Source organism: Capra hircus, chromosome 19 (assembly GCF_001704415.2).
Source record: "Capra hircus breed San Clemente chromosome 19, ASM170441v1, whole genome shotgun sequence".
Classification (NCBI taxonomy): Eukaryota; Metazoa; Chordata; class Mammalia; order Artiodactyla; family Bovidae; genus Capra; species Capra hircus.
The window spans coordinates 50,658,424-50,685,139 of record NC_030826.1 but is presented as its reverse complement, the minus strand read 5'-3'; the positions used below and the strand labels follow the sequence as shown (position 1 = coordinate 50,685,139).

The 26,716-nt window shown below is 59.3% G+C and overlaps 1 protein-coding gene across 3 annotated transcripts in view; it reads left to right on the top strand.

Annotated features, from left to right (window-relative positions):
• BAHCC1 (BAH domain and coiled-coil containing 1) overlaps nt 1–13,863 on the top strand; it is a 56,636-nt gene extending 42,773 nt beyond the window's left edge. Inside the window, exons 11-27 of one of the 3 annotated variants that reach the window (XM_018063604.1) lie at nt 909–1,108; nt 1,256–1,392; nt 2,004–2,114; nt 4,283–4,403; nt 5,238–5,529; nt 6,269–6,451; nt 6,562–6,857; nt 7,066–7,173; nt 7,267–7,408; nt 7,498–7,612; nt 7,711–7,786; nt 7,906–8,014; nt 8,765–8,884; nt 9,062–9,238; nt 9,335–10,506; nt 10,630–10,866; nt 11,475–13,863. In XM_018063604.1, coding sequence (XP_017919093.1) covers nt 909–1,108; nt 1,256–1,392; nt 2,004–2,114; nt 4,283–4,403; nt 5,238–5,529; nt 6,269–6,451; nt 6,562–6,857; nt 7,066–7,173; nt 7,267–7,408; nt 7,498–7,612; nt 7,711–7,786; nt 7,906–8,014; nt 8,765–8,884; nt 9,062–9,238; nt 9,335–10,506; nt 10,630–10,866; nt 11,475–11,681 — 3,803 coding nt within the window. In that variant the 3' untranslated portion in view covers nt 11,682–13,863. The remainder of the gene's footprint in view (nt 1–908; nt 1,109–1,255; nt 1,393–2,003; nt 2,115–4,282; nt 4,404–5,237; nt 5,530–6,268; nt 6,452–6,561; nt 6,858–7,065; nt 7,174–7,266; nt 7,409–7,497; nt 7,613–7,710; nt 7,787–7,905; nt 8,015–8,764; nt 8,885–9,061; nt 9,239–9,334; nt 10,507–10,629; nt 10,867–11,474) is intronic. The other 2 variants (XM_018063605.1, XM_018063606.1) reach the window with 2 other exon arrangements.

Genomic DNA, 26,716 nt, shown 5'->3' with positions numbered 1-26,716 from the left:
AGGTTTGGCCCCTTCAGCTGGATCGTTCTCTGAGCACGTCCTGTGTTCCCAGCTCGTACCCGAACCTTCTTGGGCAATGTCCCCAAGAAGGCTGATGCCTTTCCTCAGAGGATATTAGAAGCCACGTTCAGGGTGCAGGTGTGCTCATTAGCGCTGGGGTGTTGCTGCCCTCAGGTCTTCTTCGGGGGCAGAACTGGCTGTGTGTTCTAGACGTCATGACTACCCACTATACACTTCCAGCCCTAGGGACACTATCTGACCCCATAGGGCTCATCCTGGCCGGTCCCTCCTCAGCGATAGCTCATAGGATCTGCCCACCTGCGTGTGCCTTACCCCTACCTCCGTCTCTGCCACCACCCCCTCCCCATCGTTTTATTCAGCCCCAAGTCTTCACTCCAGGCCTGTCTCATGAATGGACACTGCCCTCCACTGGCCGGGCTCTGACCCCGCACTGGACTGTCCCTCCCCACCCACCAAGGCTGTGACACTCCGCGTTTTCATGAATCTGGAAGAAAGCAAAAATGCAAGGCAGTTGCTGCTAGAGCGTAATGAACCCTAGACCTTAACAAAATCGTTTGGTCACTGTCCTGAGGACTTGTGCCATTCCAACTGGCCTGGCCCACGGTAGCTGAGGGTGACATCTCCCTCACCCAAAGCTGAGGCGAGGGCCAGGTGTCTGACCCAGGGACCGTCTCATTGTTCCCGGCCGCCTCACCCTCGCCCTTGGCCTGCATGTCTCAGGGAGCCGGACAGCCTATGGGTGAGGTGGTGGTACGGGGTGGGAGCATGATGCAGGGTGGGGTGAGGGGTAGTCTGGGCTGTGCTGAGATGCAAGGTGACATCAAGAGACTCTCTGAGGGACAGTGTGTGACCTGCTCTCATCACACTGACCTGCCTGTCCCCTGCAGAGGAGGAGGATGTGCTGGCCTTCAACCTGCAGCGCCTGGCCACTCTGGCCTCAGCCTGGTCCCTGGTCGAAGCCGCTAACCTGGACAGCTCCGCCTCCTCGGCCCAGCCTCCAACTGCTGACCCCTGCAGGGCTCCCGCACTCACTCCCCGCATGCAGATCCTGCGGCGCAAGGACACCTGGACCCCCAAGACCAAGCCTGTGAGTGGTAGGGGGGCCCTGGTCGCCCCCATTGCCCACTGCCATGACGGTGGGTGGGGCCTCGAGTGCCCAGGCTGGCCGCCTGCCCACCCCATCATGGTCTGCCCACCTGGTGGGCTCACAGGGCCCTGTGCCCCTGCCCACTAGGTGTGCCCACTGAAGGCTGCCATCGATCGGCTGGACACGCAGGAGGTGGAGATGCGTGTGCAGCTGGCGGAGCTGCAGAGGCGCTACAAGGAGAAGCAGCGGGAGCTGGCCCGGCTGCAGCGCAGGCACGACCATGAGTATGGCCCAGGCTGGCAGCGGGGTGGGGAGGGTGGGAGTGTGGCTTGTGGAGACGCTCCCATTTCAGGGCAGAGGTGGGCATGGCCCAGCCCAGGGCCATTGCCTTGTGGCCAGGGGTAAACCTGTGTGTGATGGGCTGAGCGGGGGCCAGAAGGCGGGGGGCCTAGGAAGGTCTCCAGAGGCAGTGGAACCGTGAGGCAGTCACCCAGCAGAGAAACCAAGGTGCGGTATGGTGTGGGAGGGAAGAAGTACGCAGCAGAGGCTAGTGCAGGACAGAGGCTGGTCCTTGGGTAGTGGGGCAAAGGGTGAGGGTAGGGCTGCCAGGGGGCCAGGGCAGGATTGGGCTTTGGGGGGCAGAGGGCATCCCAAATGTGTCATGGCAGTGGTGGCAGCTCACCTGACTGGTGTGTGCAGGGTGGCTGGAACTGGGAAGCAAGGATGGTGGGACCCTGGCTCAGCCATGCCCTCCACGGGGCAGCCAGGCTCCCCAGGCCCAGTCTTGGGACAGCTGGCTCCCACCATATCCCCCAAGGGCAGTGACCTCTGCTGGACACTAGTCAGGGAGCCAGGAAGGGCATCAACCTCTGACCACCCTTCCTGTGGCCCCCAGGAGAGACGAGAGCTCAAGGAGCCCTGCCAGGCGAGGGCCTGGCCGGCCACGGAAGCGCAAATACTCCAGTTTGCTGCCTGCCCTGCGCCCCAGTGACAGCAAGAAAGTCAAGTGAGTCCTGGGTGCAGGGGTCCCATGGGGTGCCTAGGGCTGAGGTTACTCGATGAGGCTGGGCAGGCCCAGGTGCCCTTAAGGCCTGACCAGTGGGACAGGGCTTCTCTCTGGCTCCTGGGGCTGCAAGAGCCCCACCTCACAGCTTCTCCTGAAGACCCAGAACCCCAGGCCAGCCATGATGGTGAGTGAAGCAGCGTCCAGAGCCCTGAGCTCAGTGCAAACAAGCCCCACCTCCTGGGCCTGGCGCGTGGCCACACCAGCCCCACACACCTGGCCGTGGCCAGGGCGGTGGCATACCCCCTGCCCGGCCCCAGCCCCCGCCCGGTCCCGTGAGTGCGAGGCGGCGTTGCGTAAAAGCCTCTTTATCTGCACCGTATAGAGTCGTTGGTCACGCTGCGGTGCTGCGCACGGCTGCCGGCACGCGGTTATTATCCATTACCCGCCCGGCGCAGTCGTTGGCGCACTCCCGGGCCTGGTATAATTGTCCTTCTCGGCTACAAATTGCCTCTCCCGGCAGGCCCATTTGCATAAATCCTCGAGTTCCTCCAAACACGATTGGCGCGGCGTGTGCGCACTGCATCAATCCTGATGATTTGGTAATAATAGTTAAATCGGCACTAAATGGTTCCTTCAATTAAGACAGAGGCAAAAAATTAATCTCAGGGCTTTATGTCACAAAACATTAGCAAATGCGGAGAAGGTTACAGGGAGGGGAATTCGCCTCCGCTGCGGGCGGGGGAGGCGATGCACCATATGGCTGGGGGGAGCCTCCCGGGGCTGTCCCTCCACCCTGCCCCAAGTGTCACCCAGAGGCGCTCCAGGGGGCTCCCTTTGAGGACTAGCCAGAACTGTGAGGGCTGCTGGCTAAGGCCAGGGCCTGGCAGGGGGCCCCGTCAGGGATCCTCTTGTCAAGGCTGCCCCACACTTGTCTCAGACCCACCTGGCACCAAGCGCCAGCCCGAGCCTGGAAGCTGAGTCCTGGTGCTTGCATCTGGCCACTTTTCCCTCTGACCTCAGAAAGCAGGCCCTGGTTGGCAGGGGAAGGAAACCAAAGCCCGGGCCCTCCCTTCCTAAGGACTGGGGTTCCCTCCCACCTCTCCCCATTTCAGGCTCCTCTCTACTTTCCATCCCTCTTCTGGGCCCCTACCCTGCAGTAGCTGCCGACAGTTGGGCCCAGGCAGGAAGTGGGAGGGCCAACACCCGGGGGCCACGCGTGGCTCCGGCTGGCTTCCTGGCTGGCCTCTCCGGGCAGGAAGGTAAAAGTTGACTTCTGGCCACACAAGGCCAGGGCTGGGTCAGGGCCCTCGGCCTCCATCTGGGACTCATTTTCATTAATGCTATGTGGGTGAGGGAGAGGGCAGGTGAGAGGCCCAGCCCCCAGCCCCTGTTTGGCCAAGGATAGAGCAGAGCTCGCAGCCTTACACCTGTGGGACACAGGGAACCAGGCTCAGAGTCAGCAGCTCCCAGAGCCTGGGGGCCAGGTTGGGGGAGATTCAGAGTCCCTCCTTTGAGACCAGGAATTGAAGGCAGGGGACAAAGTTCTGAGGGGTCTGAGCCCAGCAGTGGGAGTCCCAGGGGCTAAGAGGCAGAGCCTGGGCACGAGTTTCTCTGGCCACTGCCCCCCATCCCTTTACTGACCGTGGCAGAGATGCTTCAAGTGGACCCCATTCTCCGCAGACTCTCCTCACTCTCTTTTTTTTCCCTAACTGCAGTAGCTGCTGGCCTTTGGACTCATTAAGGGTCAGGCCTGGGACCAGTACGATCCCACCCCCACCTTGCAGAGAGGCACAATGAAAGGCACCCCCACTTTCCAGGTAGAAAGACTGAGCCTACAGCCCAGAAGGCCACAGGCCAGGTCACACAGTGGCCCAGCTGGCTGCAGGGCCGTGGCCCCTGAGCAGTGGGCAGAGGGGGCCGACTGGGTAGCAAGGGCCCCAGGGGCTCAACACTGGCTTGGCTCCCCCCGCCCCAGCAGTTCTGGGTGCTTGGAGGAGTCTGGCCCAGGGACACAGCCTTGGCCAGGAAAGAGGCAGGGCCCTCACAGGGAGAAGTGGGTCTGCAGCCTTAGAGCTGCACCGCACACCCCACCCTGGCTGCCACCTCAGGGCCTGTCATGGGCACGAGGCCCGGGTGCCCAGGTGTGACCTCTGCCCCCGTGCTCCCAGGGCAGTGCGGTCTAGCCTGAGCCTGCTGTGTGCTGAGCTGCGGGGCGGTGACGATGAACCTTCGAAGAAGCGAGGCCGGCTGGAGAAGGGCACCTACGTGGGCCTGCAGCCCGCATCTGCGGTGAGTCCCCGCTGCAGCCTTCCCCTTGGGCTGGGTTCAGGATGTCAGACAAACAGGACAGGGAGCAGGCGGAAGACCAGCCCCAGGCTGAACGTGGCCACCTCACCCCGCCCCGCACCACCACCCAGCTGGAGTCCCTTTGCTCAGATGAGCAGAAGAGGCCCAGCGAGCTTCGTATGCCTCACACAGAGGCGGGCTCCTAAAGGTATGAGAGGAGCTGGTTGTGCTCCATGACACCTGCCTCCTCTGCTCACTCGAACAAGAGGAAAGGAGCACATAGGTGTCGTAGGTCACAGGACACACTGCCCTGGTCACAGGTGGACGATGCATACCTGGTGCATACCTGACGTAGTGGATGGGCCAAGGACAGCTATTCCTCCCTTGGGACGGGCTCCCCCTGGGTGCCAGCCCCCCCATTCCTTCTCAGTGCAGTGGGTACATCCTACCCCACCCCTATTATAGGGTCCTGGGAGGGACAGGCAAGAGGTGGGTCTAAGTCTGTTTTCACCTTGCCTGACCCTCCCCTAGCAGGAGGCTGGTCCCTCTCTCCAGGACAGGACAGACACTTGGGTCCTTGGCCTCTCTCCCCAAACCTGAGTAGGTTGGGCGCCTGAGGAGGCTGTGAAATGGGGGACAGAGAGGCAGAAGTTTAGACTCCACTGGGCGGGCTCTGTGCCTGGGGGGCCAGGGCCCTCAGTCGTTTTGGAGGGCAAGCCCAGTGACTTGCCACCTCCCAAGCCTACCTACCACTGGTAGAAGGGCAGCCGGAGGTCGCAGGGCTGTGGCTCAGGGTCGGGGTCCCAGTGACTGCAGCCTCCACCTGCCTGTTCACAGGAGAAGGTTCGGTGCAAGAAGAGCAGCAGTCAGGGCGACCTGGCATCTGCTGTGGCCCACAAGGTGGCCCAGCTGAAGCCGAAGGTCAAGAGCAAGGGGCTACCCACTGGCCTCAGCCCCTTCCGGCGGAAGGAGGCCACCCCAGGGGGTCGCATCCGGAAGAAGCTGTCACGAGCCAAGAATGCCAAGGCGTCTGGGGCGGCCAGGCACCCACAGCCCGATGGCGGCATTGGCGGCAGGGAGGCACCTAAGTTCCCAGCCCAGCCGACGGCAGCCGCAGCACATGAGGCAGGCAAGTTGTTGGTCTGAGCAGTGCGACCAGGACCTCCACGCTCACGAGGGGCTGGGGAGGGGGTGGTCAGGAGCTCTTAGTGTGTGCCAGACCCAGGGAGACCCTCTTGCTGGCCTAGGATGGATTCTCTGTGTCCCGCCTCCACACGAGGGGCCATGGGGAGGAAGCAGACAGCTGGATGCATCCTGGAAAGAGGGGTTAAAAATAGCCCTTCTGCCTGCTCCAGCCAGCCTTCCTGCTGTGTCCGGCCAGGTGACTGGAGAGGTTATCTGGCCCCCAGCAGACACACATGTCCAGAGACGGGCCTGGAAAAATAGATCCTTCCTCTCTGCCAGCCCCTGACCCCTCCTCCAGGTCCCGCCTGGGAAAGAACAAAGGGAAGGAAGAGGAAGCAGGAAGCCAGAGGGCGTCTGGCAGGAGGACGAGGGAGGGAAAGAATCTGCCCCTGGGGATGGGACCCTCAGCCTTGCAAGGTGGGCGCCCCACTGTCCAGGGCGTCAGAAAGGGAGATTGAGACAGAGGGAGGTCCGAGAGGCCGCCCCTTCTCCTTCCTGGTCCAGACACCCTCACCCAGACACCTGGCCCTGGTGTCTGCCCTTGAAGCAGTCCCCATGTGACAGTGACGGACTCTACTTGGCCCCCGACACATCCGCACACATGAACCATCCGCTCCCCTAGCCACACCCCAAAATGGCGCTTCTCTGATGCCAAGTTACCTGGACCATCCCCCTCCCCACAGACAGCGGCTCGGACAGTGAAAACTGTGAAGGTCTGCTGGAGACAGAAGAACCCCCCAAGGAGCCCGGGTTGGTGCTACACGCTGGGGCCCGCGTGGCCGTGCTGGGGCCCTCGCCCTCCTCCGTAGTCAAGATGGAGGCCAACCAGAAGGCCAAGAAGAAGAAGGAGAGGCAGAGCTTGCTAGGTACCCTGGGGGCTGGGGGGGGCTGGGGCAGGCCGGCCGGTAGGGGCCCTGGAAGGCAGCTGGGGCTCCTGCGACGCCTGCCCTCCCTCCCTCCCTCCCTCCCTCCCCAGGGGCCTGCCGCCTGTCCAGCCCTGAGAGTGAGGTCAAGGTCAAGCGGAGGACGGTGAAGACCAAGGTGGGCAGCAAGCTGGAGCGGGCCCCGGGGCGCAGGCCCACGGGTGGGCCTGGCAAGAAGAAGGCCAAGGCCAAGGGTGGCCTGCGGGCAGAGCCGGGGGCCGCGCCCAGCAGGGAAGCCCTCTGCGGCCCTGCCCGGGCCTTCACCTGCCACGAGGAGGGCAGCAGGCTGGCCAGCGAGCGCCTCAAGAGAGCCACGCGCAAGAGCACGGTGCTCCAGCCGGGGCTGCGGGTGAGGGCCGGCAGGCACCCCGGGGTCCTGGGTTCGGCGGGGGTGCTGGATGCAGAAAGACTTTGGGGACCCTCACCCTACTCTTCTCTATTTGCTACACCAAGTCACACCCTGGGACTCATACTCAGGGTCTGTCTGTGTCACTCCACGGGCACACCGGGGGCAAGGAGGTTTGAGCCACTCTCACCTCACCCCTCTCCTCCAACAGCGGAAGAATGGGGCCCTGTCCATCGCCCTGTCGCCCCGCAACGCCAAGGCCATCCTGGGGAGGGGCCGGAAGGTGGGCAAGGTGAAAACCAAGGCCGTCGGCAAACAGGTAGCATCCCCGCCCCAGCCCCAGGGGACCGACCGGCCCTGACCCCCCTACCCCCCAACCCGTCCCAAGGGAGCTGACCCCTCTGGCCCCCAGGGCAAGGGCCGGGCTGTAAGTCGGCTCCTGGAGAGCTTTGCAGTGGAGGACGACTTTGAGTTTGAGGACAGCAGCTGCCTCTCGGAGGATGAGGAGGAGGAGGCCAGTGGCCCCCTGAGCGCCGAGCAGAGTGCCGCCCTGGGTGAGCGGCCAGGAGGGGGTGCAGAGCATCGGGGGAGGGGTGGTGGTGGGCAGATGGGGGACCGGGCACTGATGCCCTGGTCTCCCCAGCACGCTCGTGCACCATTCATAAGGAGGACCTGCAGGACGGGCTGCCTGTGCTCATCCCCAAGGAGGACAGTCTGCTGTACGCAGGCAGCGTCAGGACCCTGCAGCCCCCCGACATGTGAGGCCCCAGCCTGTGTGCAGGGAGGGCTATGGGCAGAGGCGTCTGCAGGCCTGTCTCATGCACCTCTTGCCATGCACCCCCACCCCCACCCCCAGCTACAGCATCGTCATCGAGGGCGAGAGAGGCAACCGGCAAAGGATCTACTCGCTGGAGCAGCTGCTGCAGGAGGCGGTGAGCAGACTGCCCCTGCTTGGCTTAGCACCCCAGGGAGGTGGGCCTGACGGCACCCAGCCCCTCCTGGGCACCCCTCGGCCAGCCCGCTTACGGCTGCCGAACTACTGTTCCCGCAGGTTCTGGATGTCCGACCGCAGTCCAGCCGGTACCTCCCGCCCGGCACGAGGGTCTGTGCCTACTGGAGCCAGAAGTCCCGCTGCCTGTATCCAGGCAATGTAGTGCGAGGTGAGCACCACCCAGGGACCCCCACCGAGGCCCATCAACTCCTCCCCTTAGGCAAAGCTACAGACGAGAGGCTCCTCCAAGACCCCTAGGGTGCCGGGGGGGGAACCCTGTCTCTCAAGGAAGGGTTCCTACCAGCCCTGCTTCCCAGGCCGAAGCAGATCGGATAAGACAAATGATAACCTCAGCTCCTTGGTCAACAGGAAAAGGCGAGGGGCTGCCTGGGTGGGGAGAGGGTAGAGCCTCTGGCTGACCAGAAGGCCTAGCAGAGAGGGGCCCAGAGCCCCAGACCTGAGGGTTATGAACTGGTCACCTGGGCACCAGCTCTCCTGGGGTGAATCCTTCTGCTCCCTGCTCCCCTGGCACAGGAAGTGGGGACCCTGGGGTCGGACAGGTGGGTGGGCAAATCGGCTGGCAGGCCTCAGCCAGGCATGTGTCTGCATCCGTGTGCCTGTGCACAGGGGGAGGTCGGGGGCCCTGCGTCCCTGCATGTGTGCCCTGGGATGCTGGTGATGGATGGCGTAATATTGCCTCTCTAGCGGCACTTCAGGAACTGGAGGGGAGGCGGGCTGCTCCCGGCTGCCACGGCAGCTCCAAGGTCAAATGTGATCAGGGAGCAGAATGTCCCAGCATCATTTGTCAGGCGCTCCGGAGCCCATCCCATCATTCTCCTGTCCCGGCCACCTGGCCAGTGGGGAGAGCCTCTTGGGCCTGGAGCAGAGGGCAGCATACTCAGGTGGGCCCTGTCTCCAGGAGCCTCCAGTGATGAGGAAGAGGATCTGGACTCTGTGGTGGTGGAGTTTGACGATGGGGACACTGGCCACATCGCTGTCTCCAACATCAGGCTGCTGCCTCCGGACTTCAAGATCCAGTGTGAGCCCCCGGGCCCTCCAGGGTGGTGTTCTTCCTTCCTGGGTCAGCCCATACGGCTGGAGTTCGGGCAGGCTTCTCCTGGGCCCAGACATTAGCTCCCTGGTCTCCCAAGAGGAGGCTCACGGGGAAGAGGTCACCCCAGCGGCACAGCACTGAGTCCCCTGGTCCACCCTGCAGGCACGGAGCCCTCGCCAGCCCTGTTGGTATCCAGCAGCTGCCGGAGGACCAAGAAGTCTTCCTGTGAGGCGCCCCCGCCCAGTGAGGCCCCCGCTCCCAGCCTGTCTCCTAAGGCTCACGATGGGTCCGAAGCCTCAAAGACCTCTGGGAAGAAATCCACAGGCAAAGACAAAGCTGGTACTCACAGGACCTCGGGTGGGGAACTCCCTCAGGAGTACGGGGGAAGGAAGGGTGGGCGGGTGGTTTCTCTGACTCTACCTGGCCTCTCCCCAGGCAAAGCAGAGCTCCTGACCTCTGGTGCCAAGCCCCCTGCGGGGGCCTCAGACCACTTCTTGGGCCGCCGGGGCAGCCCGCTGCTGAGCTGGTCAGCGGTGGCACAGACCAAGCGGAAGGCAGTGGCCGCAGCAGGCAGCAAGGGGCCGGGCATGCTGCCGAACCTCTTCCAGCTCAACGGCAGCGCCAAGAAGCTGCACGCCCGCGAGGCCCTGTTCCCCGTGCACAGCGTGGCTCCACCTGTGTTCGGCAACGGCTTCCGCGCTGACTCCTTCAGCAGCCTGGCCAGCTCCTACGCGCCCTTCGTCGGCGGGGCTGGGCCTGGCCTGCCCGGGGGTGCCCACAAACTGCTCCGGGCCAAGAAGGCCGAGGCTGAGAAGGGCGGGCGGCGGCGGGCGGGCAGCGAGTTCCTGGTCAAGCTGGACCATGAGGGCGTGACCTCCCCCAAGAGCAAGAACTGCAAGGCGCTACATGCTGGCGACAAGGACTCGGGGCCCAGGCCAGGGAGGCCCCTGCCCAGCCCCAGCTACGGGCACCCAGCCCTCGTGGGCAAGGACAGGAAGGGCCGGGCGCCCGTCCACCCGCTGTCCATGGGGCTGGCGCTGCGCAAGTTCGCAGGCCAGGCTGAGTACCCGCTGCCCTGTGACAGCGACTGCCACAGCTCCTACTCAGACGAGGAGGAGGACGGGCCTGGCCTGGCACCCGGCGTGCCCTCCCGCTTCCTCGCCCGCCTGTCCATGTCCTCCTCGTCCTCGGGTTCGTCCACCTCCTCCTCCTCGGGCTCCCTGTCCACCTCCAGCCTCTGCTCCTCGGACGACGAGGGCTCTTCCTACACCTCGGACGAGGAGGACCCCGCCCTGCTGCTGCAGACATGCCTCACCCACCCAGTGCCCGCCCTCCTGGCCCAGCCCGAAGCCCTGCGCTCCAAGGGGGGCGGCCCTCACCCGCATGCCCAGCGCTGCTTCCTGTCCAGGGCTGCTGTGGCTGGTGGGGGAGCAGGCGCAGGCCCCAGCGGCAGCAGACCCCGGCTCAAGCGCAAGGAGGCCCTGAGCTTCTCCAAAGCCAAAGAGCTGTCCCGGAGGCAGCGGCTGCCCTCCGTGGAAAACCGGCCAAAGATCTCAGCCTTCCTGCCCGCCCGGCAGCTCTGGAAGTGGTCGGGGAACCCCACGCAGGTAGGTGGGCCTGGCCCGTGCAAGCGCCCTCAAGACATGCCATCTGTCTCTCCTGCACGCTGTCTCTCTGTCATTCTGCCCTGTGTCCCTTGCCCACCCTGTGCCCCTGGCTGTCTCCTGCAGAGGCGTGGCATGAAGGGGAAGGCCAGGAAGCTGTTCTACAAGGCTATCGTCCGGGGCAAGGAGACGCTTCGCATCGGGGACTGCGCGGTCTTCCTGTCGGCCGGGCGGCCCAACCTGCCCTACATCGGCCGCATCGAGAGCATGTGGGAGTCGTGGGGCAGCAACATGGTGGTCAAGGTCAAGTGGTTCTACCATCCAGAGGAGACCAAACTGGGGAAGCGGCAGAGCGACGGGAAGGTGGGGCCGCCTGGTGGGGGGCAGGGATCCCAGGGGTCTGGGCAGGCTCAGAGTGGGGGGCCTTGGGAAGAGGTATCCTGGCAATAGCACCAGTGGGAAGAAGGGGAATGAACATCCCCCCTCCCTGTCCCCACACCTCGAGTTGCCAAGGGTCACACGGGCCCCACAGGGAGTAACATGGCTGAGGGCTCAGGCGCAGAGCCAGGCCACCTGGATCCCTCCCCAACTGCTTCTATGACTGACTCCTGGTGGAGGGGGTGACAGTTTCACCTCGTCGGGGGCTGTGACCCACGGCAGCACGTAGCACCAAGCAGGTCCCACCCTCAGTAGCGCCCCCTACAGCAGGCGCTCTGGTCCCTGCCTGCCCAAATCGACCTAAGACCCTAAACACCCCCAACACACTGTCCTGTCTTCCCTGAGATCCGTGTTTGCAGATGGTGCAGAAAAAAGTGTTTCTCCCACTCTGCCTGCCTGCTGGGGCTCCAGGCGCTGGCTCCCCTGCCACACAGTTACAGTCTTATCCAGAACTGAGGGTCCCGGGGTTGGGTGGGGTGTGCTGTCCCAGGCCAGACCTGACCCCAGGCGCTCCTCGCCCCGCTCCCTGGCAGAACGCGCTGTACCAGTCCTGCCATGAGGACGAGAACGACGTGCAGACCATCTCCCACAAGTGCCAGGTCGTAGGGCGCGAGCAGTATGAGCAGATGACACGGAGCCGCAAGTACCAGGACCGACGGGACCTCTACTACCTGGCGGGCACCTACGACCCCACCACGGGGCGCCTGGTGACGGCCGACGGCGTGCCCATTCTGTGCTGACTCTGCGCCAACGTCCGCAGGTGACCCACCCGCCCAGCGGTGCCCGGTGTGCGAGCCACAGGCACGAGAGGACACAGCCCCACGCCTCTGAGTCGGAGGCTGGCCCACACCTCGGAGGGGCAAGTCTGAGCAAATATGCAAACCCACCAAGGCAAGATCCAGGCTTTTTTTATTATTATTATTTTCCCTGGAAAGCAAGAGAGCTTTTAGGTGTCGGAACCCAGTCCCATCCGTCTGCTGCAGAGGGTCAGCTGTGCCCCCATCTGGGACCCGCCGGCCCTCTCTGTTTTCCCGCATCGGCAGTTCACAAGAGATTAGAATCCAAGCCATATTTTCCCTAGTACCTCCGACTGTCTCCCACCAGGGAAAGCAGAAATCAGGTGTGTTGTCTATTTATTTCTCTGTGTAAATATTGTATTCCTTGCGGGGAAGTTTTATGGAAAAAAAGTGGAAAAGGATTTTTTTTTTCCCCACACGCGTGACAAGGGTGTGTGTGGGTGAGTGTGTGCGTGTGTCTGTGTATGTGTGTGTGTAGAGATTTTGTTCTGGGGGGTTTTCTTTGAAAATGCACTGTTTTCCTCAGCCTAGCTGAGTTCCAACTGGGGCGTCTGTGACGACAGAGGCAGCTGGGATGTGGCCCAAAGGGCCAGAGGCCACAGGAGGGATCAGACAGAACCCTAGATTATACCTGCTGACCTCTTGGGGGGACTAAGATGGAAGTCACACTCGAATTTATTTCCTTTTAATTCATCTCCTGGGAAAAAAGTATTGGGGGAGGTTATGATGAGGGTCCCTCGGCGGGTAGAAGGGAAGCCAGGAGCAGGCTCCCTGGCCCGAGAGTGTGACTGCAGCCATATGTATCTTACCTCTGTTTAAAACAAAGCAAAAGTGAACAAATGTTTTAAACTATCAATACGAAAGGGTGATGTTTTGATTTCCTGAATATCCCAAGTTATTTCCGATTTCCGTTTCAATGATCAGCTTGCCCAGCCTCCACTCTGAGCAGGAAAGGAACTGGCCTTCCCCAGCTCACGTGAAGGTTTGCAGGCCCTTTCTGCAGCCATTTGGAAGGGCTGATGGCCTGGCAGGCTAGTGCTTGGGGCCCAGAGCAGCGTTCCTCCTGCCCACACCCCAGCCTCGGGTACAGGGAGCTCTGCTCTGTCCAGTGCTATAACTACTGTTGTGCCGCATGGGTGTCCCAGACCCTCAGCACCACCCCGGTAACCCTGGAGAACACGTCATCCTTTCACGTCTCCTGAGGCCAAGAGGGACAGGCAGAGCAAGCCAGGCCCGTGACCCAGCAGCCCTTTCCCTCCCCGCCAGAAAAACTCACTGAGTTCTTCATGCTCCCACGTCACACTGAGGGTCCCCTGGCCTCACTGAGAGCCCCAGGAAGGCCCCCCAAGTTAGCCACTGCTCCTTCGCACGGGCTCTTGTGTGACCCACAGACCCACACCAGGCACCTGGAAAATAAGTCGGGCTGCCTGGGCCCCCTTTTCTTTCCAACCAGGAAATCACCCCCGCCCACCCGGAGGGCCCCTCCCCCTCCCTGGAAGCTCCAAGGAAAGTACAGGGACAGGGAGGGGTTCCCCTGCACCCCAGCTTTCCTCTCCCACCCCAACTCTCCCCTTTGTCTCGGCTCGAGTGCAATATTTTCATTTCTGGTGGTCGTCCTGGAGACGGCGGCCAAGGTCCTGCTGGCAGCTGGGGAAGTGGAAAGATGCCGTGGAGAGGACACGGCCAGTTGCCAAGGCGCATGTGGGGAAGGCCCAGCCGTGGAAGCTAGAACCTGAGGCTACTTCCAACCCCAGTCTGCAAGGCAGGAAGGGACAAAACAGGCAGCCTTTTCCTGGCCCTCCCGCCCTCCCGCCCTCCCGTTGGTTCTTCTCCCTCATCTGTGTGGACTTCAGTCCTTTGCTTTTCTCTTCCCATCCCCTCTGTCCGTGTGTGCGCGGACAGCGCGGCCCCCCACCATGGTTAAAGCTGGCAAAAGCACGACTCATGTAAATGTGTAAACTAAGAGGATGGTTGATTTTTTTTTTTCAATGTAAACACTAAAAACAAACAAACAAAAAAAATGCAAAGGTTTTATGAACAGCAAACTCTATGTAAAGGCATTTTAGTATTAAATTTTTTATTGATAACTTGCTTAAGAATAAATATATAAACTATTGTACAGGTTTTCAGTGGTCCAGAATCCTAACTGCACCCCAATGTCCAATGTGTGTGTTCCAAGGGGACTCCCTAGAGGCCCCCGAGGCTGGGGTCTCAGCAGACAAGGGACTGGGGCAACGGCAGGGCCTACCGTGCAGCAGCCTGGCAGAGCCAGAATTGGGGGGGGGCTGGGCCTTTGAGAGGCACATGCAACCAAAATGGCTTTGGAGTGGCCTTGGCTTTGAGATGCCGCCCCCCCTTCACCCCTGCCAGGACAAGGGTCCCTCTCTTGATAGATCTCTCCCAAGGTGGGTCAGATGTCCAGCCTGAACATGTGGCCAGGCCGGGTGCCCCTGGAAGGGAGGAGGGGAAGGTACAGGCATGGGAGAAAAGGTGGTCCCCAAAGTGGAGGGGAGGGGTCTGGGCAGGCCGGACAGCAGACACTCCTCACGGAAGGCATGGATTTACTCATTTGACAAATATTTTCAGCTATGCAGGAGTCACACTCAAACAGCAGTCCTGATTGTTCAGTGGATGCTTGGTCCGCATCAGGGCCTGGGGGATATTGGGCAGGGGAACATCTCAATGTGAGCCCCCCCTCCAGAGAGCTCCGCTCAGTGAGGCTGCAGCCCTGAGGGGCCCCCAGGAACCCTAGCTAGGGGGGCACTGTTTTCTCTCCACCTCTAAAGACCTCCTGGGGAGGATCCCTTCAGCTGAAACTGGGACCCTGATGAGGGGAGCTCAGGTCAGGGCAGTGTGGGTAGTGGGGCTCTGACCCCAGGGGTGTCAGGAGCTGCGGGCCATTTGCACAGGGGCACACACATGCTGCCAGCCCATCCACTCTGGGACTGCCCTAGGCCAGCCCTGACCATGCCCTGTTCCCCTTTCTCATTTCCTCCACTAGATGATTCAGTCAGAGAGAGCAGACCCCTCCCTGGGGTGCAGAAAGCCCAAGGCCATGTGACCAGCCAAGTGTGACAGGTGAGGCCTGACAAGTTCTTCCCTTGGGCTAGCCCAAGCCCATCAAGGAAGGTGATGAAAATGGGGCTCCTGAGAAGGAGGCCTGGGGCCGCAAGAAGTTGGGACAATCAGTCCGAGCTCCCAGGTTGAGCCATGCCTGAAGGCAGACAACCTAGCCCTTAGATTCACCGAGTACATGAGTCAGCAGCCCCCACTCTGCGCAGGTCTCCAGCTGCTCAGGAGGGAAGCCCAATTCCAAGGGCTGCAGCAGGGGGAGAGAGGGCAAGCCCAGAGGAGGCCTCAGGGACTAGGATGAGCGGCAGAAGGGGTCTGAGCAGGGGAGTGCTAGCTGACCACGGTTTCTGGCTCAGAGACCCTCCAGAGTCGGGGGAAGTGGGGACTGGGGGAAGCAGGCAGAGACCCCTGTGAGCCTGAAAGTGCGTTTGGTTATGTGCTGGGGCAGAGTCCAGGCAGGACCATGGCAGGCAACAGGGAGATGAGGAACATGGCTGGCTGGTGGCCAGGAGGTACAGAAGGGCAGAAGCAATAGCTGGATTGTGGCCAGGGCCGGAGCCTGAGTGCAGGACGGGTCTACACTCTCTGCTGGATAATGGGACACACAGAAGTCTCCAGGCGGAGTCCAGAATCAGATTGAGATCCCCCACTCTGTGACCCCACAGTCAGACTCAACCAGCACCTTGGGGAGATACCAGCACCCAGAGAAAGACTCTAAGGGACTGGGGTGGGGACAGGAGTTCAGGTTTGGGTTAGAGAGTGAGGGGGCCCTGAAGACCAGGAAACTGGGAGGCATGCCAGTGGGCACAGGAACGTGGGCAGGTGGGAGAGAGCCGGGAGGCAGGGGACCACGGCAACACAGGGGAGGACCACAGCCGGACCAGGTGAGCCTCCGAGGATCCGTCCCCAGCAGCCCTACTTTCTCCTCCCCTCCCCCAACCCCTCCCTCTTCCTGCCTTAACTCCATGCGGCTCTTGCCTTCTAGAACCTCCTGCCCTCCAGAACAGGGCCTGGCAAGGGACGGGGGCTGGGGGCGGGGGCACATGAGAGGCCACAGAGCCCCAAGGGTTAACATGCGAGACTGCACTTGGATCAAGACAAATGAGCCATTATGTGAAATGCTGAAGCAAGATAAGTGATGGCATTGGGTGAGTGAGATCAATAAAAGTGATGTTTTATCAGGTAGAAATGACAACCCGGCTGATCGCAATTCGTTTTTAATACCACAAACCAATTGGGGACAGGGGCTTTAATTGTTCTTGCCCGGCTGGGGCGAGGTGGCTGGGGGCTGGGTGGGGAGCAGACCCAGGCCAGGGACAGGGAAGCTCGGCTCTGCAGCCTAGCTATCGAGGGGTCACCCAGGCACTCAGCCGGCCAAAGGCCAGTGGCCCGTTGGGCTCTCAGCGGCCTCCTGAGTCTGTGCAGCTTCGAGAGGCCCTGCCAGGCGTGGAGAGACCCACCTCTGGGGCCCCTGGGTGAGGAAGTGGGCCAAGGCGGCACCAAGAAGGGTGACCCTTAGGGCTCCCTTGCCTCCCAGAGAGAAGCTGGGGTCTCGACCTCCACCCATCCTGCCACCCACCCTCTGCTGCCACGCCTTCCCCTTCCCCAGCACTCCCCGTGACAAGCCAGCACCCCTCCCAAGACATTTCTGCTCTGAAAGTCAGGCCACCTGCTGAGACCCAGGATGGTGACAGGAACAGGGCTGCTGGTGCACAAGCTCCAGGCAGGCAGACAGGCTGGGGATCATCAAGGCAAGCCCCCACCCAGCGCCCCTGGGGTCAGAGTGCCTCAGGCCTCCGGAGAGAAGGATGAGTGGAGGTGGGCCAGGCGGGGTGGCCAGTGGGAGCGCAGCCCTGAACTGCAGAGTCCTTGTCTGTGAAACGGGGTCCCCGACTCTTGCCAACTGAGGAGATCGGGGGAGGTTGGTGGGAGGTAGCGGGGGATGCCTGGACCCACAGGTGGGCCAGGGTCTTTTCCATGGGCCACACGCCACTGCCCAGGTAGGAAGGGACTGACCAACAGAGCCCTAGGCTGAGCTCTTCACGTGAAAGGGCTCCGAATGTGGGGACACGCACAGGCCCGAGCTGGACATGGTGGAGCTGGATTCCACGCCCCTGTCTACCTCAGGGGCCTCGCTCTCCCCTGCCTGGAGACACCTCAGTACCTAGGAAGCCGCCCCAGCTTCTCCACTCAAGGGCCTCCGGCCTGCCCAGTGGCTCCGCTGGGAATTGATGAGGCTTCCCTCTGGGTACGCTAGGGGTGCTACCTGCCCTTCCCCAATAAATATTCACGGGGCCACCTAGGTGTCAAGTGTGTATCCCCCTGCTGCCCCAGGCGGACCCCCAAAGCCACACCTCTCTCCCTCCAAACTAGCCTGGAGCCCTAGGGGCCCCACACAGCCCCTGGCCCAGCCCTGAGGATGGGAGGAGCATGGAGCTGCTGGGGCCAGTGCTCTAGGACAAAGAGGAACTGAGGAAGAGAACTGGGGTGAGCAGAGGAGGTGTTCTGAGCAGTGTCCTGGGGCGGGGTGGCAATGTTCCTCCTTCCTTTCCACCCCTCTTCCCCCTGGTGGCTGCCCCTTCCCCAGGCCCCAGCTCCCAGAACTCAGCCTGTCAGGAGTGCGGCTCATTCGTCAAGCTCTGTGTCCTCTGGAGGCTGGCCCAGGCCCCCAGGAGAGTCTCCACCAGGCCTGCTGGGGTCCAGCCCATGGGAACTGGCAATGGGATGCCGGATAGGGTGCCGGAACTGGCGATGGGATGCCGGATAGGGTGATGTGGGCCCTGACGGACAGTGCTGGGGCCCCTTCCCTTCACCCGCCTCACCAGGAGCCCAGACCAGCTCTGGTGGGAATGGAAGTCAGTTACTCAAGGCACAGAAGAGTCGGCCACACCTAGCCAGCCTGGTCAGCACGGCGAGAGGCCTCTGCAAAACACGGGGATCAAGGCCGGAGACCGAACCATCTCGGGTGGGCAGGCTGCGGCTCCATGACTGCACATTCTGCTATCTTGACGCCTCCTCCTCAGAGGCTCCCATCCCCACTTCACACCCTCAAGAGACCTGGGAGGGCCCAACTCGGGCATAAAGAGGATAGGCTGGCCTCCAAACTGCCCCTCTGTGTGTCGTGCTACATTGAAGGGATGGAATCCGGAGCCAGCGCTCTCCGGGCATCTCCATCAATTCTGAAGTTCAGACACATTTCAACTTCTATTCAGCCTACTCAAATCTCCAGCGCTGAGGACAAGGCCCTCCCCAGCATCCAGAAGCAGAAAGAGCAGCCAAAGAACTGTTCTGTCACTTTGCTGACGGAGAGTGAGCCGCTCAGGGCCCAGAGAAGGGCTTGGAACAAGCTCACCACACAGCTGTGGGCACCTGACGCCATGCAGAGCTTGGAAAAGCTTTTCTTAGGTTCAAGCTTGGAAAAGCTTTTATTTTCTTAGGCTCCGAGTTCCCCTGACAGTGTCCTTTGCCCCCTTCCACTGCTTAGACTGAGCTTACAGGCGCTCTCTATCTCAAGCCACCCCAACCTCAGGGTCAGTGGGGCCTACTTGAATGAGCGTTTCCAGCCTGACTCTGTGGGGCTCCCGAGGCAGACTGCATCCGTCTTCAGAGAACAAACAAGACTGACCCAGCACCCCAGGCTTGCCGGGCCAACACCCATTGCTCAGGGAAAACCTTCACCAGTTCTGTCTCCCTCGATGGAGAAGGACAGGGGCCCCTGGTGACACCCAGGGCTGGCGGGGAAGGAGGCAATGCCTCCCACCCTTCCCAAACATCCTAGAATCCGCCATCCTGCCCATCAGAGAAGGACACGGCCTACATCTTTTCTCACCTCCCGCAGATGTGATCTGCTCCTGGCAGGAACACAACTTGTTTCCATCTGTCTGCTCACCCAACCATCCGTCTACTATTTCAGCAAGTATGTGCTGAAGACCTACTGTGTGCTGGGCCCTCTGCCAGGTACCACGATGCAGCATGGCGGGGATGACACAAAGTGCCCGCCCTCTGAGAGCCTGAGCCCAGCCAGGAAGAAGGCTGGCCCAGAAACCACAGCATCCAGCAAACCCAGAAGCTGTGCACAGGGCGCCAGGCAGGGAGCACAAAGCAGCTGCAGGCTGAGAAATCCAGGTCAAGGACCCAGTGGGAGGGAGGGGAGCTCCTCTCCCAGGAAACCCAGCCCCTGGCAGAAGCACTTCTAGGGGCATCCACAGCTGCTTCCTTTAACTGGTTTAATCTGAAGAAAAACGTTTCAGCTGAAGAAGCTTTCAGAGGAAGGCTGAACTAGGGCTTTGCTGGGTAGGAACCATCTTCCCCTGGCCTCACCTTGAAAAACAGCAATGCGGAGAACAACTCAAGACCTGAATTCTTAGCCCTAGGGCAGACTGGCCCTGAGGCCAGTAGGAACTCTACTCTTTCTGAGCCTAGGAGTGGGGACTGGGGCTCCACTGAGAAAAACCGCTCCAGATGCCGGTGGGGTGAGCTAAATGTGAGGCCTCCCACAGCCCCTCTGCCCCAAGGTTCCCAGCAGTCGGGAGCCTCAGGCTCCCCAGCCCTTCCCACAGTGATGGAATGGTCCAGAGGCCTCCTCAACGATTTGGTTTGCTGAGAGGGGAAAGTTAAAACCACTCTTTTTATTTGGGAGGTTTTGAACAAGTTAAAGATCTTGCCCCTTGTCAGGAAATCTGTTTTCACTTATAAGAAACAGACTCAGGGGCCAGCGGTGAGCAGGGGGAGTGTCAGGAGACTCCGCACTGACAGGGTAATTATATTTTTCTCTACCGGACCTTCTGCCGACCCCTCTGATCCTGGGCAAAACACCCCAGGCCTGGGGTTCCCCGAGGTCCCTGCAGTGGCTCCCTTCTTGGAGTTCCGAAGGACACAGGCTGGAAGCGGGTGTGGAGGGACTCTGCTGGAAAGGGACACGAGCCCAAGGACAAGACAGCGCCGGGGCAGCCTCTGCTCAGGCCATCAAAATTTCCGTGGGATCAGCAGGGAAACCACACCACCCCAGCCCTGCAGGACTCCCTCCTAAGGCCTCCCTCCTTTGGCCAAAATGGAAATGCCAAAGCCCTTGAAGCCTGCCCAAGGCCAATGTCCCAGTGGTCCAGAAGGCCCTGACCCAGCAGAAAGAGCCTCCCCTAGAGTCCATGACCAAGATGACCGCACCAGGGACAGCCACAGTGGGAAGAAGCCATACTGGCAGCCAGGCCTTACTCTAGTCATGTAACCTCAGCCTAGCCAATCAGAGTACCTCTCCCACAGTGATTGGTTTTGGAGTGTGCATGTGACCCAAGCTGAGCCAATCAGGGCCTGCTCCTGGGATTCTCAGGAGAGCTGGAGATAGGAGCATAGCCTTACTTTAAAAGCCAGGTGGGATGCATGAGCTGCAGGTGCAGATGAATCCTGTATCTCCTGGCCTGTACTGGACCCCAGCAGGACCAACCTCTGACTGGACTGGGTCACCAGATAGCATACGGGATGCCCAGTTTAATTAGACTTTCAGATAAACAACAAATAATGTTTAGTATAAGTATGGTCCATGGTAATAGGGATATACTAAAAATTATTCAGTGTCTGAGATTTCAATTTAACCCAATATCCTCGGACTTCCCTGGCAATCCAGTGGTTAAGACTCCATGCTTTCTCTGCAAGGGGGGAGAGTTCAATCTCTGGTCAGCAAACTAAGATCCACATGCCATGTGGGATATAATAAAATAAAATGATAAATTTAACCCAACATCCTATATTTATTTGCTACTGTGGGATGATGGGTTGAACTTGAAACCCAACTGGTGCTCCCAACACAAACTGGGTGCTCCCCAGCCCACCTGGCCATAAAAAGGTGTATCCAGCAGCTTTTTATCATGGGAAAGGAAGGGTACACACTGAAGAGGCCAAGCAAACCCTGAAGGCACGGAAAGCCACTGGAGCCTGCTCCTGCTGAAAACCTAGTTCTGGCTTGGGGCAGGGGGAAGGGCAGGAAACACTGCTGTCTAGCCCAGATGAGGGGCTGATGTCAGGGTTGGGTGGGCAGGGGGTTGCTGGGACTAAGAGGGCCAGCTCTCAGGTCCTCTCCTTTCTGCCTGTGTTCCTGTCCAGCACCAAGAGTACACTGATCATCCAGAGCTTGGCCACTTGCCTCCAGTCCTGCCTTGCCTCCTATCCCCTGAGAGATGGGGTCTGGAGGGAGGGTGGTTATGGCTGCTCCTGTGTCCTGCTTAACAAGTACGGAGACAGCCCTGGGCATTTCAAGGAAGGGAGTGATGGGGGCTTCATGGTCTTGAGCTTCCTTCACCAGATGGTAGAAATCTAGAAAGTTCTTAGCAGGGTCTGCTTCACTCGGCCTATCTCCCAACTACAGGTCCTTGGATAAGCCACTTGCCTCTCTGAGACCTATGTTCCCTGTCTGTGAAAATAAGATGAAATGTGAGGAGAGTTCATTGGTAGAGACTCCAGCATGTTCTGTGTACCCCATGGCCTCTGAGCTGCTGGGCCTAAGCAATGGCACTATCTGCAGAGAGGGACAGAGACAAAAGGTCATTTTTTGCCTTCAGCATCATCTCTTCGTTTCCAGTTACCAGCAGGGGCAGAGACTGTGTTGCCCGAATATGTCTTCCCCTTTTTCCTCAGTAATAGAACCACAACTTATAACTGGGCACCTGTCTATCCAGAGTTAAGATCACATTTCCCAGCTTCCCTTGCAGCTATTGCAAGTTCTGGCCAATGAGTGTGAACAGCAACATCACGTGCAATGGGAAGTGTCTTTAACACAGGGGCTGTGCTCTTCTTTGTCCCTTCTCTCCTGCTTGTTAGAATGTACGTGATGGCTGGTGCTTGAGCAGCCATCTCGGATCATGAGGAAGATTCCATATTTGAGAACAGTAGAGCAACAAGACAGAAGGAGAAGGAGCCTGGGTTCCTGATGACTGTGGAGTCTCTGGAGGCTTTTTATGAAATGTTTCTCTTGTTTAAGTCACTGTTATTTTGGAGTGTCTGTGGACATTAATCCTCACTGAGTGTTAGATCTTGCTCAGTCCACCCCCAGTCTCTCAGGCTCTCATTTCCTTGCTGCTTGTCTGTCGGTGTTGAGGACTTCCACTTCCACCTCCTGCCATTCTGCTGGGACACCTCTTTTAAGAGTCCCTGGGGCAATGCGATCTCTAATGTGGTTTGTTCTCAGTCCTGATGTCATTGCCAGGTCAGGCCCTCTCACAACACAAAGCACATATCACAGTCTATAATTATGTATTTATTGTGGATTTCCTTGATTGCCTGCTTCCCAGGACTGTCATTAATGTGAGGGCAGGGTCCCTGCCTGTGTGGGTTTACCATTATGTCCCTGCACCAGCTCAGGGCCTGGGCTCAGGTGTGCACCAGTTGGGTGCTGGCCCTGCTGACACCACTCAATCCTCCTCCTCGGCTCCACAGCCCCTCCTGCTCCCCACCCTCCTCCAATGCTCAGAGTCCCTTCCATAGCTCTCCTTGCTCTGCACCAGTCTTGACCTCCAAAGCCCAGAGTCTTCCAGCTATCCACATCACCACATTTCAGTTTCTGAGTTCTGGCTTCAGACGTGAGGAAAGAATTGACTCTAGAACTCCAGAAGCAGCTCCAGGGCTTGCTGACCATGCGTCTTCACTTCTCAGACCCTCCCCCCACTCTTGTCCCATAAATGGGGGATAACACCACCCCCACCCAGGTAAGCATCCTATTCACAAGGGCATTAGGAAGACTAGGAGGTGAGATGTGTTCCTCCAACCCCCAGTGGCTAACAGTAAAAGACAGACAATCTCAAATGCTGACACAGGCATGGAGCCACCAGAACTCATGACACTGGCAATAAGAAAAGCAGTCTGGATTGCCATTTGGAGAACTAGGGGTATCTGCTAAAGCTAACACTGCCTCTTCAGCAGCCCCACTGCCAGGCACAGACTCAGAAGACCTGCACTAGAATTTAGTGGCACTCTAAATTTTGGAGATAACTTGCACATCCATTAACAGGACACTGGATGAATAAACTGGCATGCCCATACAACAGAATAAACTGGAAGATGCTAAAGAACACAGCTCAGCCATGTACAGCAAAGGAGGAATCACACAGCTTATGTTAAGGAAAGAGGACAGCCTCAGGACAGGTGGTGTGGCTCCATTAATAGGAACATAAAGATCAGGCAAAAGTAATCTCTAGGGAGACATTTCTGGGTCTGGGATGAGAGGTGGCACTGGGGAGACACTGAAGGGGCAGTTATCTGGGTGGGATGGTGGCTGCATGGTGAACACAAATGGAAACTCCATCCACCTTTAAAACTGAGCTTGGTGATCTGCCTCGGGATTTCTAGATGATTTTTTTTTTTTTTTCTTTTTGGCTGCATCACTCAGCATGCACAACTTCCCCAACCAGAGATCAGACCTGTGGCACCTGCAGTGGAAGCATGGAGTCTTAACCATTGGCTCAACAGGGAAGTCCATAGGTGAACTTTTAAAACAAGGAGGAGTGGTCCAGGAACACAGAACATAGGTTCACAGGAAAGTCTTGTCACTGAAACCCCAGACCGACTCTTGTTGCTCCTCTTCTCTCCCCATTTCTGTTCAGGACTCACTGGCCTCCTGCCCTCTGGGCTCTGCTAATTCCCCGGCCAAACCCCACACTCCCTACAGCCATGTGCTTCTGTGCTCTCACACTCCTTCTGATTCAATCTCTCTCGTTGACCTTGACAGGCACCACCACCCTGGCCTCCTTGGCCTTCAGTCAGGACTGTTCTGAAAGCCCTAAGGGCACCTGCACATCCCCGCCCTGCAAGCCAGAAGGTGCTCTTAAGGACTCACCCTCCCAACCCGAGTAGCATTCCGTCCACCTGCCCCGGCTTCCTTCCTTCCTCCCTCTCTGGAAGGAGGATCCAGGTCTGAAACTGGCACTCCTGATTTCAGGCCATCACATCCCAACTTCTGATCTCAGCCGAGTCAGGGATGGCAAATTGGTCATCTTATGTGCCAGCTGCAATAGATTAGAGGGTTGCCTAGAGAATGTGCTGAGGATTCTGAGGCCACCTTGGGCTCCACAGGAAGGAGTGGTTGATGGATGAGTGACACCTACCACACGTGATGGAAGAATGCGCGGCCACCTTGCTGCCCTGTGGGCCACCTTCACTCTACAACCCCCACGGCCCCCAGACAGGCTCCCCAAATCCCGCCAAACCCAGTGCCACCTCCTTGACTACAACGAATGCTTATGACAGCTCACGTGTATTTATTGAACCCATAATTACCACGTGCAAGACTGTGCTAAGCACATCACATACAGTCTCTTTCAACCTGCCCGATAATCCTGTTATTACCTCCATATGACAGGTGGGGAACTGAGGCGGGGTACTTGGCCCAGGCCCCCTGACTCCCATGTAGTGGGGTGCACACACAGCCAGACTTCCCAGAACCACCTCCTTGGATCTTGAGGTTTCACCTCTGTGCCCTTTGCCTTTCTTCACCTTCTCCAGTGCTCCAATGCCTACCTGTCCTTCCAAGCCACCTAAAGCACCATCTCCTTCCATCTCCCCTCCCCAAACTTTTCAGGGGTCCTTGGCTCAGGCTGCCTCATCCTGAACTTGTTGGACCACGAACTTCACACCTGGAACACATCCTTCCCTCCTTGGAGCCTCCTGGGACTGAGACCTGGCCAGGCAGAGAAAGGCCCCCTGAAAAGTGTGTAAACACTCCTTGTCTCAGAGCAAAGCCTGTCAGACCATGCCAAGACAAAATGCAAAGGTCCTTCCACCCTCTAGTATGTGCTGAGCACTGTGGATGAGGCAGGCACGTGAAGAGACAACAGTGAGCAAGACCAGTCCCTGACCCTGGGACTTATGGTCCCAGCGGTGCCCTGTGACAGCCACTTAATGAAAAAAGAGCATCAGGGAGGGCCTCCTGAAGGAGGCACTTGAACTGTGTGGCCCACGCGCACTGACAAGCATGCTCTGCACCCACTGCTCTGCCCTGTGTTCGACTCACTGCTTGCATGTTGTCTTCCCACTCCTAGGGCTTGGACTGGTTCTGCACCAGAGAGGAAGGCCGAACCCCGCCCCACCCATTTCTCAACAACCTCAGCATAGGCGTGCACAAGGGTTTCACTTACATCCTGTGTCACTGCCTACAAAACAAAACAGCAATGTTTCTGAGATGCTTTTATTCACACTTCCCAACAGGTGCTGGACACCTCCCCATTTCCCTACCCCAGCTGCCCTGCCTTGTGGCCCAAGGCTGACCTGTGGGCGCCGTGTTAATTGGAATTCAGCCAAAAAGGAGCTGGCAGATGAGAGGCGCAGGCAGGAGTAAAGTGAGGTCAGTATATATATCACCTGGCTTCTCCCGGCCAGTCGCTGTATCCCTCCCTCCAAGGTCGGAGCTCCTACAGGATGGGCCTCTCCTGTGGCTACAGCTACCCTTCAGGTCAAAGTTGTAACAGCTCCCCTTTGTTGCTGGCCCTGGGCAGCACCATCTCTCCTTTAATTCATTCATTTTCCATTTATTCAACTCTCCTCAAATACTCTGTCTGAGGGTGCCATAAAAATGTAAGACCACATCAATTGGCCATAAAGAACATTCTTGTATGTTCCACTTGGAGTAGCTTGGAGGGGAGACTAATGGAAACTAGGGGGAGGCTAGCCTCCAAGCCTCCCCTGGGGCCACCACTGTTCGTGTCCCGAGGATAATAGTAGAAGGTGTCAATAACTGACTCAATCGATATATGAATTGATCCCGCCTAGCCCCTCTACCACCCAACAGCAGACTGCCTCTTCCTTCCTTCCACCCAATCCGCTTCAGCCTTCATGGCCAAGCCCAGATGGCACGCTCCTTCCTTCCTCGTCCCCTGAGGTCAGGAGAGTACAGCGGTGAGTGAGTGGCTCAAGCCCCCAGGGAAGGTGAGGACCCGCGGCCCGTGCAGCAGAGTCAGAAAACCTGGTCTCCAGGGGCTTCCGCCCTAACAGGCTAGGTGGATTTGAAGCTGTCACTTCACTCCACGTGTGCAACGGGAGCAACCACGACCCTAACCCTGCACAGCAGATGACCCAGAAGATGGTACAGTGTTTTGCGTGCAAAGGGCACTCGGGGACCCTCGGGGCGGTGGGGGGGGTCCTCAGGGTTGGGGGTCCTTCAGACAGCGCAAGTCGCTGTACGGTTTCCCTAGCACACCCAACTATAAGTACTCAGCCCGCCGCGGCCGGAGTACAGCGGCGCACGCCGCCCCACGTGGGGCCGCACGGGCTCGCGGCCCCGGCGCCCGATTGGTCTCCGTGCAGCCAATCAGAGGGCGTCGTTGACAGTGGCCTCGCCAATTGGCTGCGGGGAGCCTGCCGGGGAGGGGCGGGGCCTCCTTTTGTTCTTTCCTCCGCGGCACCGCGAGCCCGCCTCCTGGGCCCCGCCTCGGGGGTCCGGTACCGCCAGCGTTCCACCGTTGCGCGTACCCCCATCCCAGAGCTCAGGTTGGGGCCACTGGGGAGCTGCAGGCTGCGGCCGCGGACCCTACTAAGTGGCCGCTCCCGGGCCAGCCTCCCCTTCAGTCCCCTTTCCAACCACCCTCCCCCCAACATGCTCACACACAGGAGAAAGAACCCGCAGCCTGAAACACGGCCTGTGCTGGGACTGACCTTGGGCAAGCGCTTTCAGTTCTGTCCCTCAGTACACTTACCCTTGCTTTCTCCCTGTTTCCTAGGACTTGTGGAGAAGAAGAACCCATAAAAAATGAGCTCAGGCTCTTTCTAAAATGTACCCAGTGAGTGATAGAAAGTCTCTTGATTTTTCCAGAGGGAAAGTTTGTCGGAGACCAAGTGTCCGGATGTTGCTAACCTGAGACAGAGTGACAGTCTTCTTCTAATCAGAGGGGATGGTTGGGGGATGGGGCAAAAGCCCCTGCCTCAGCCTG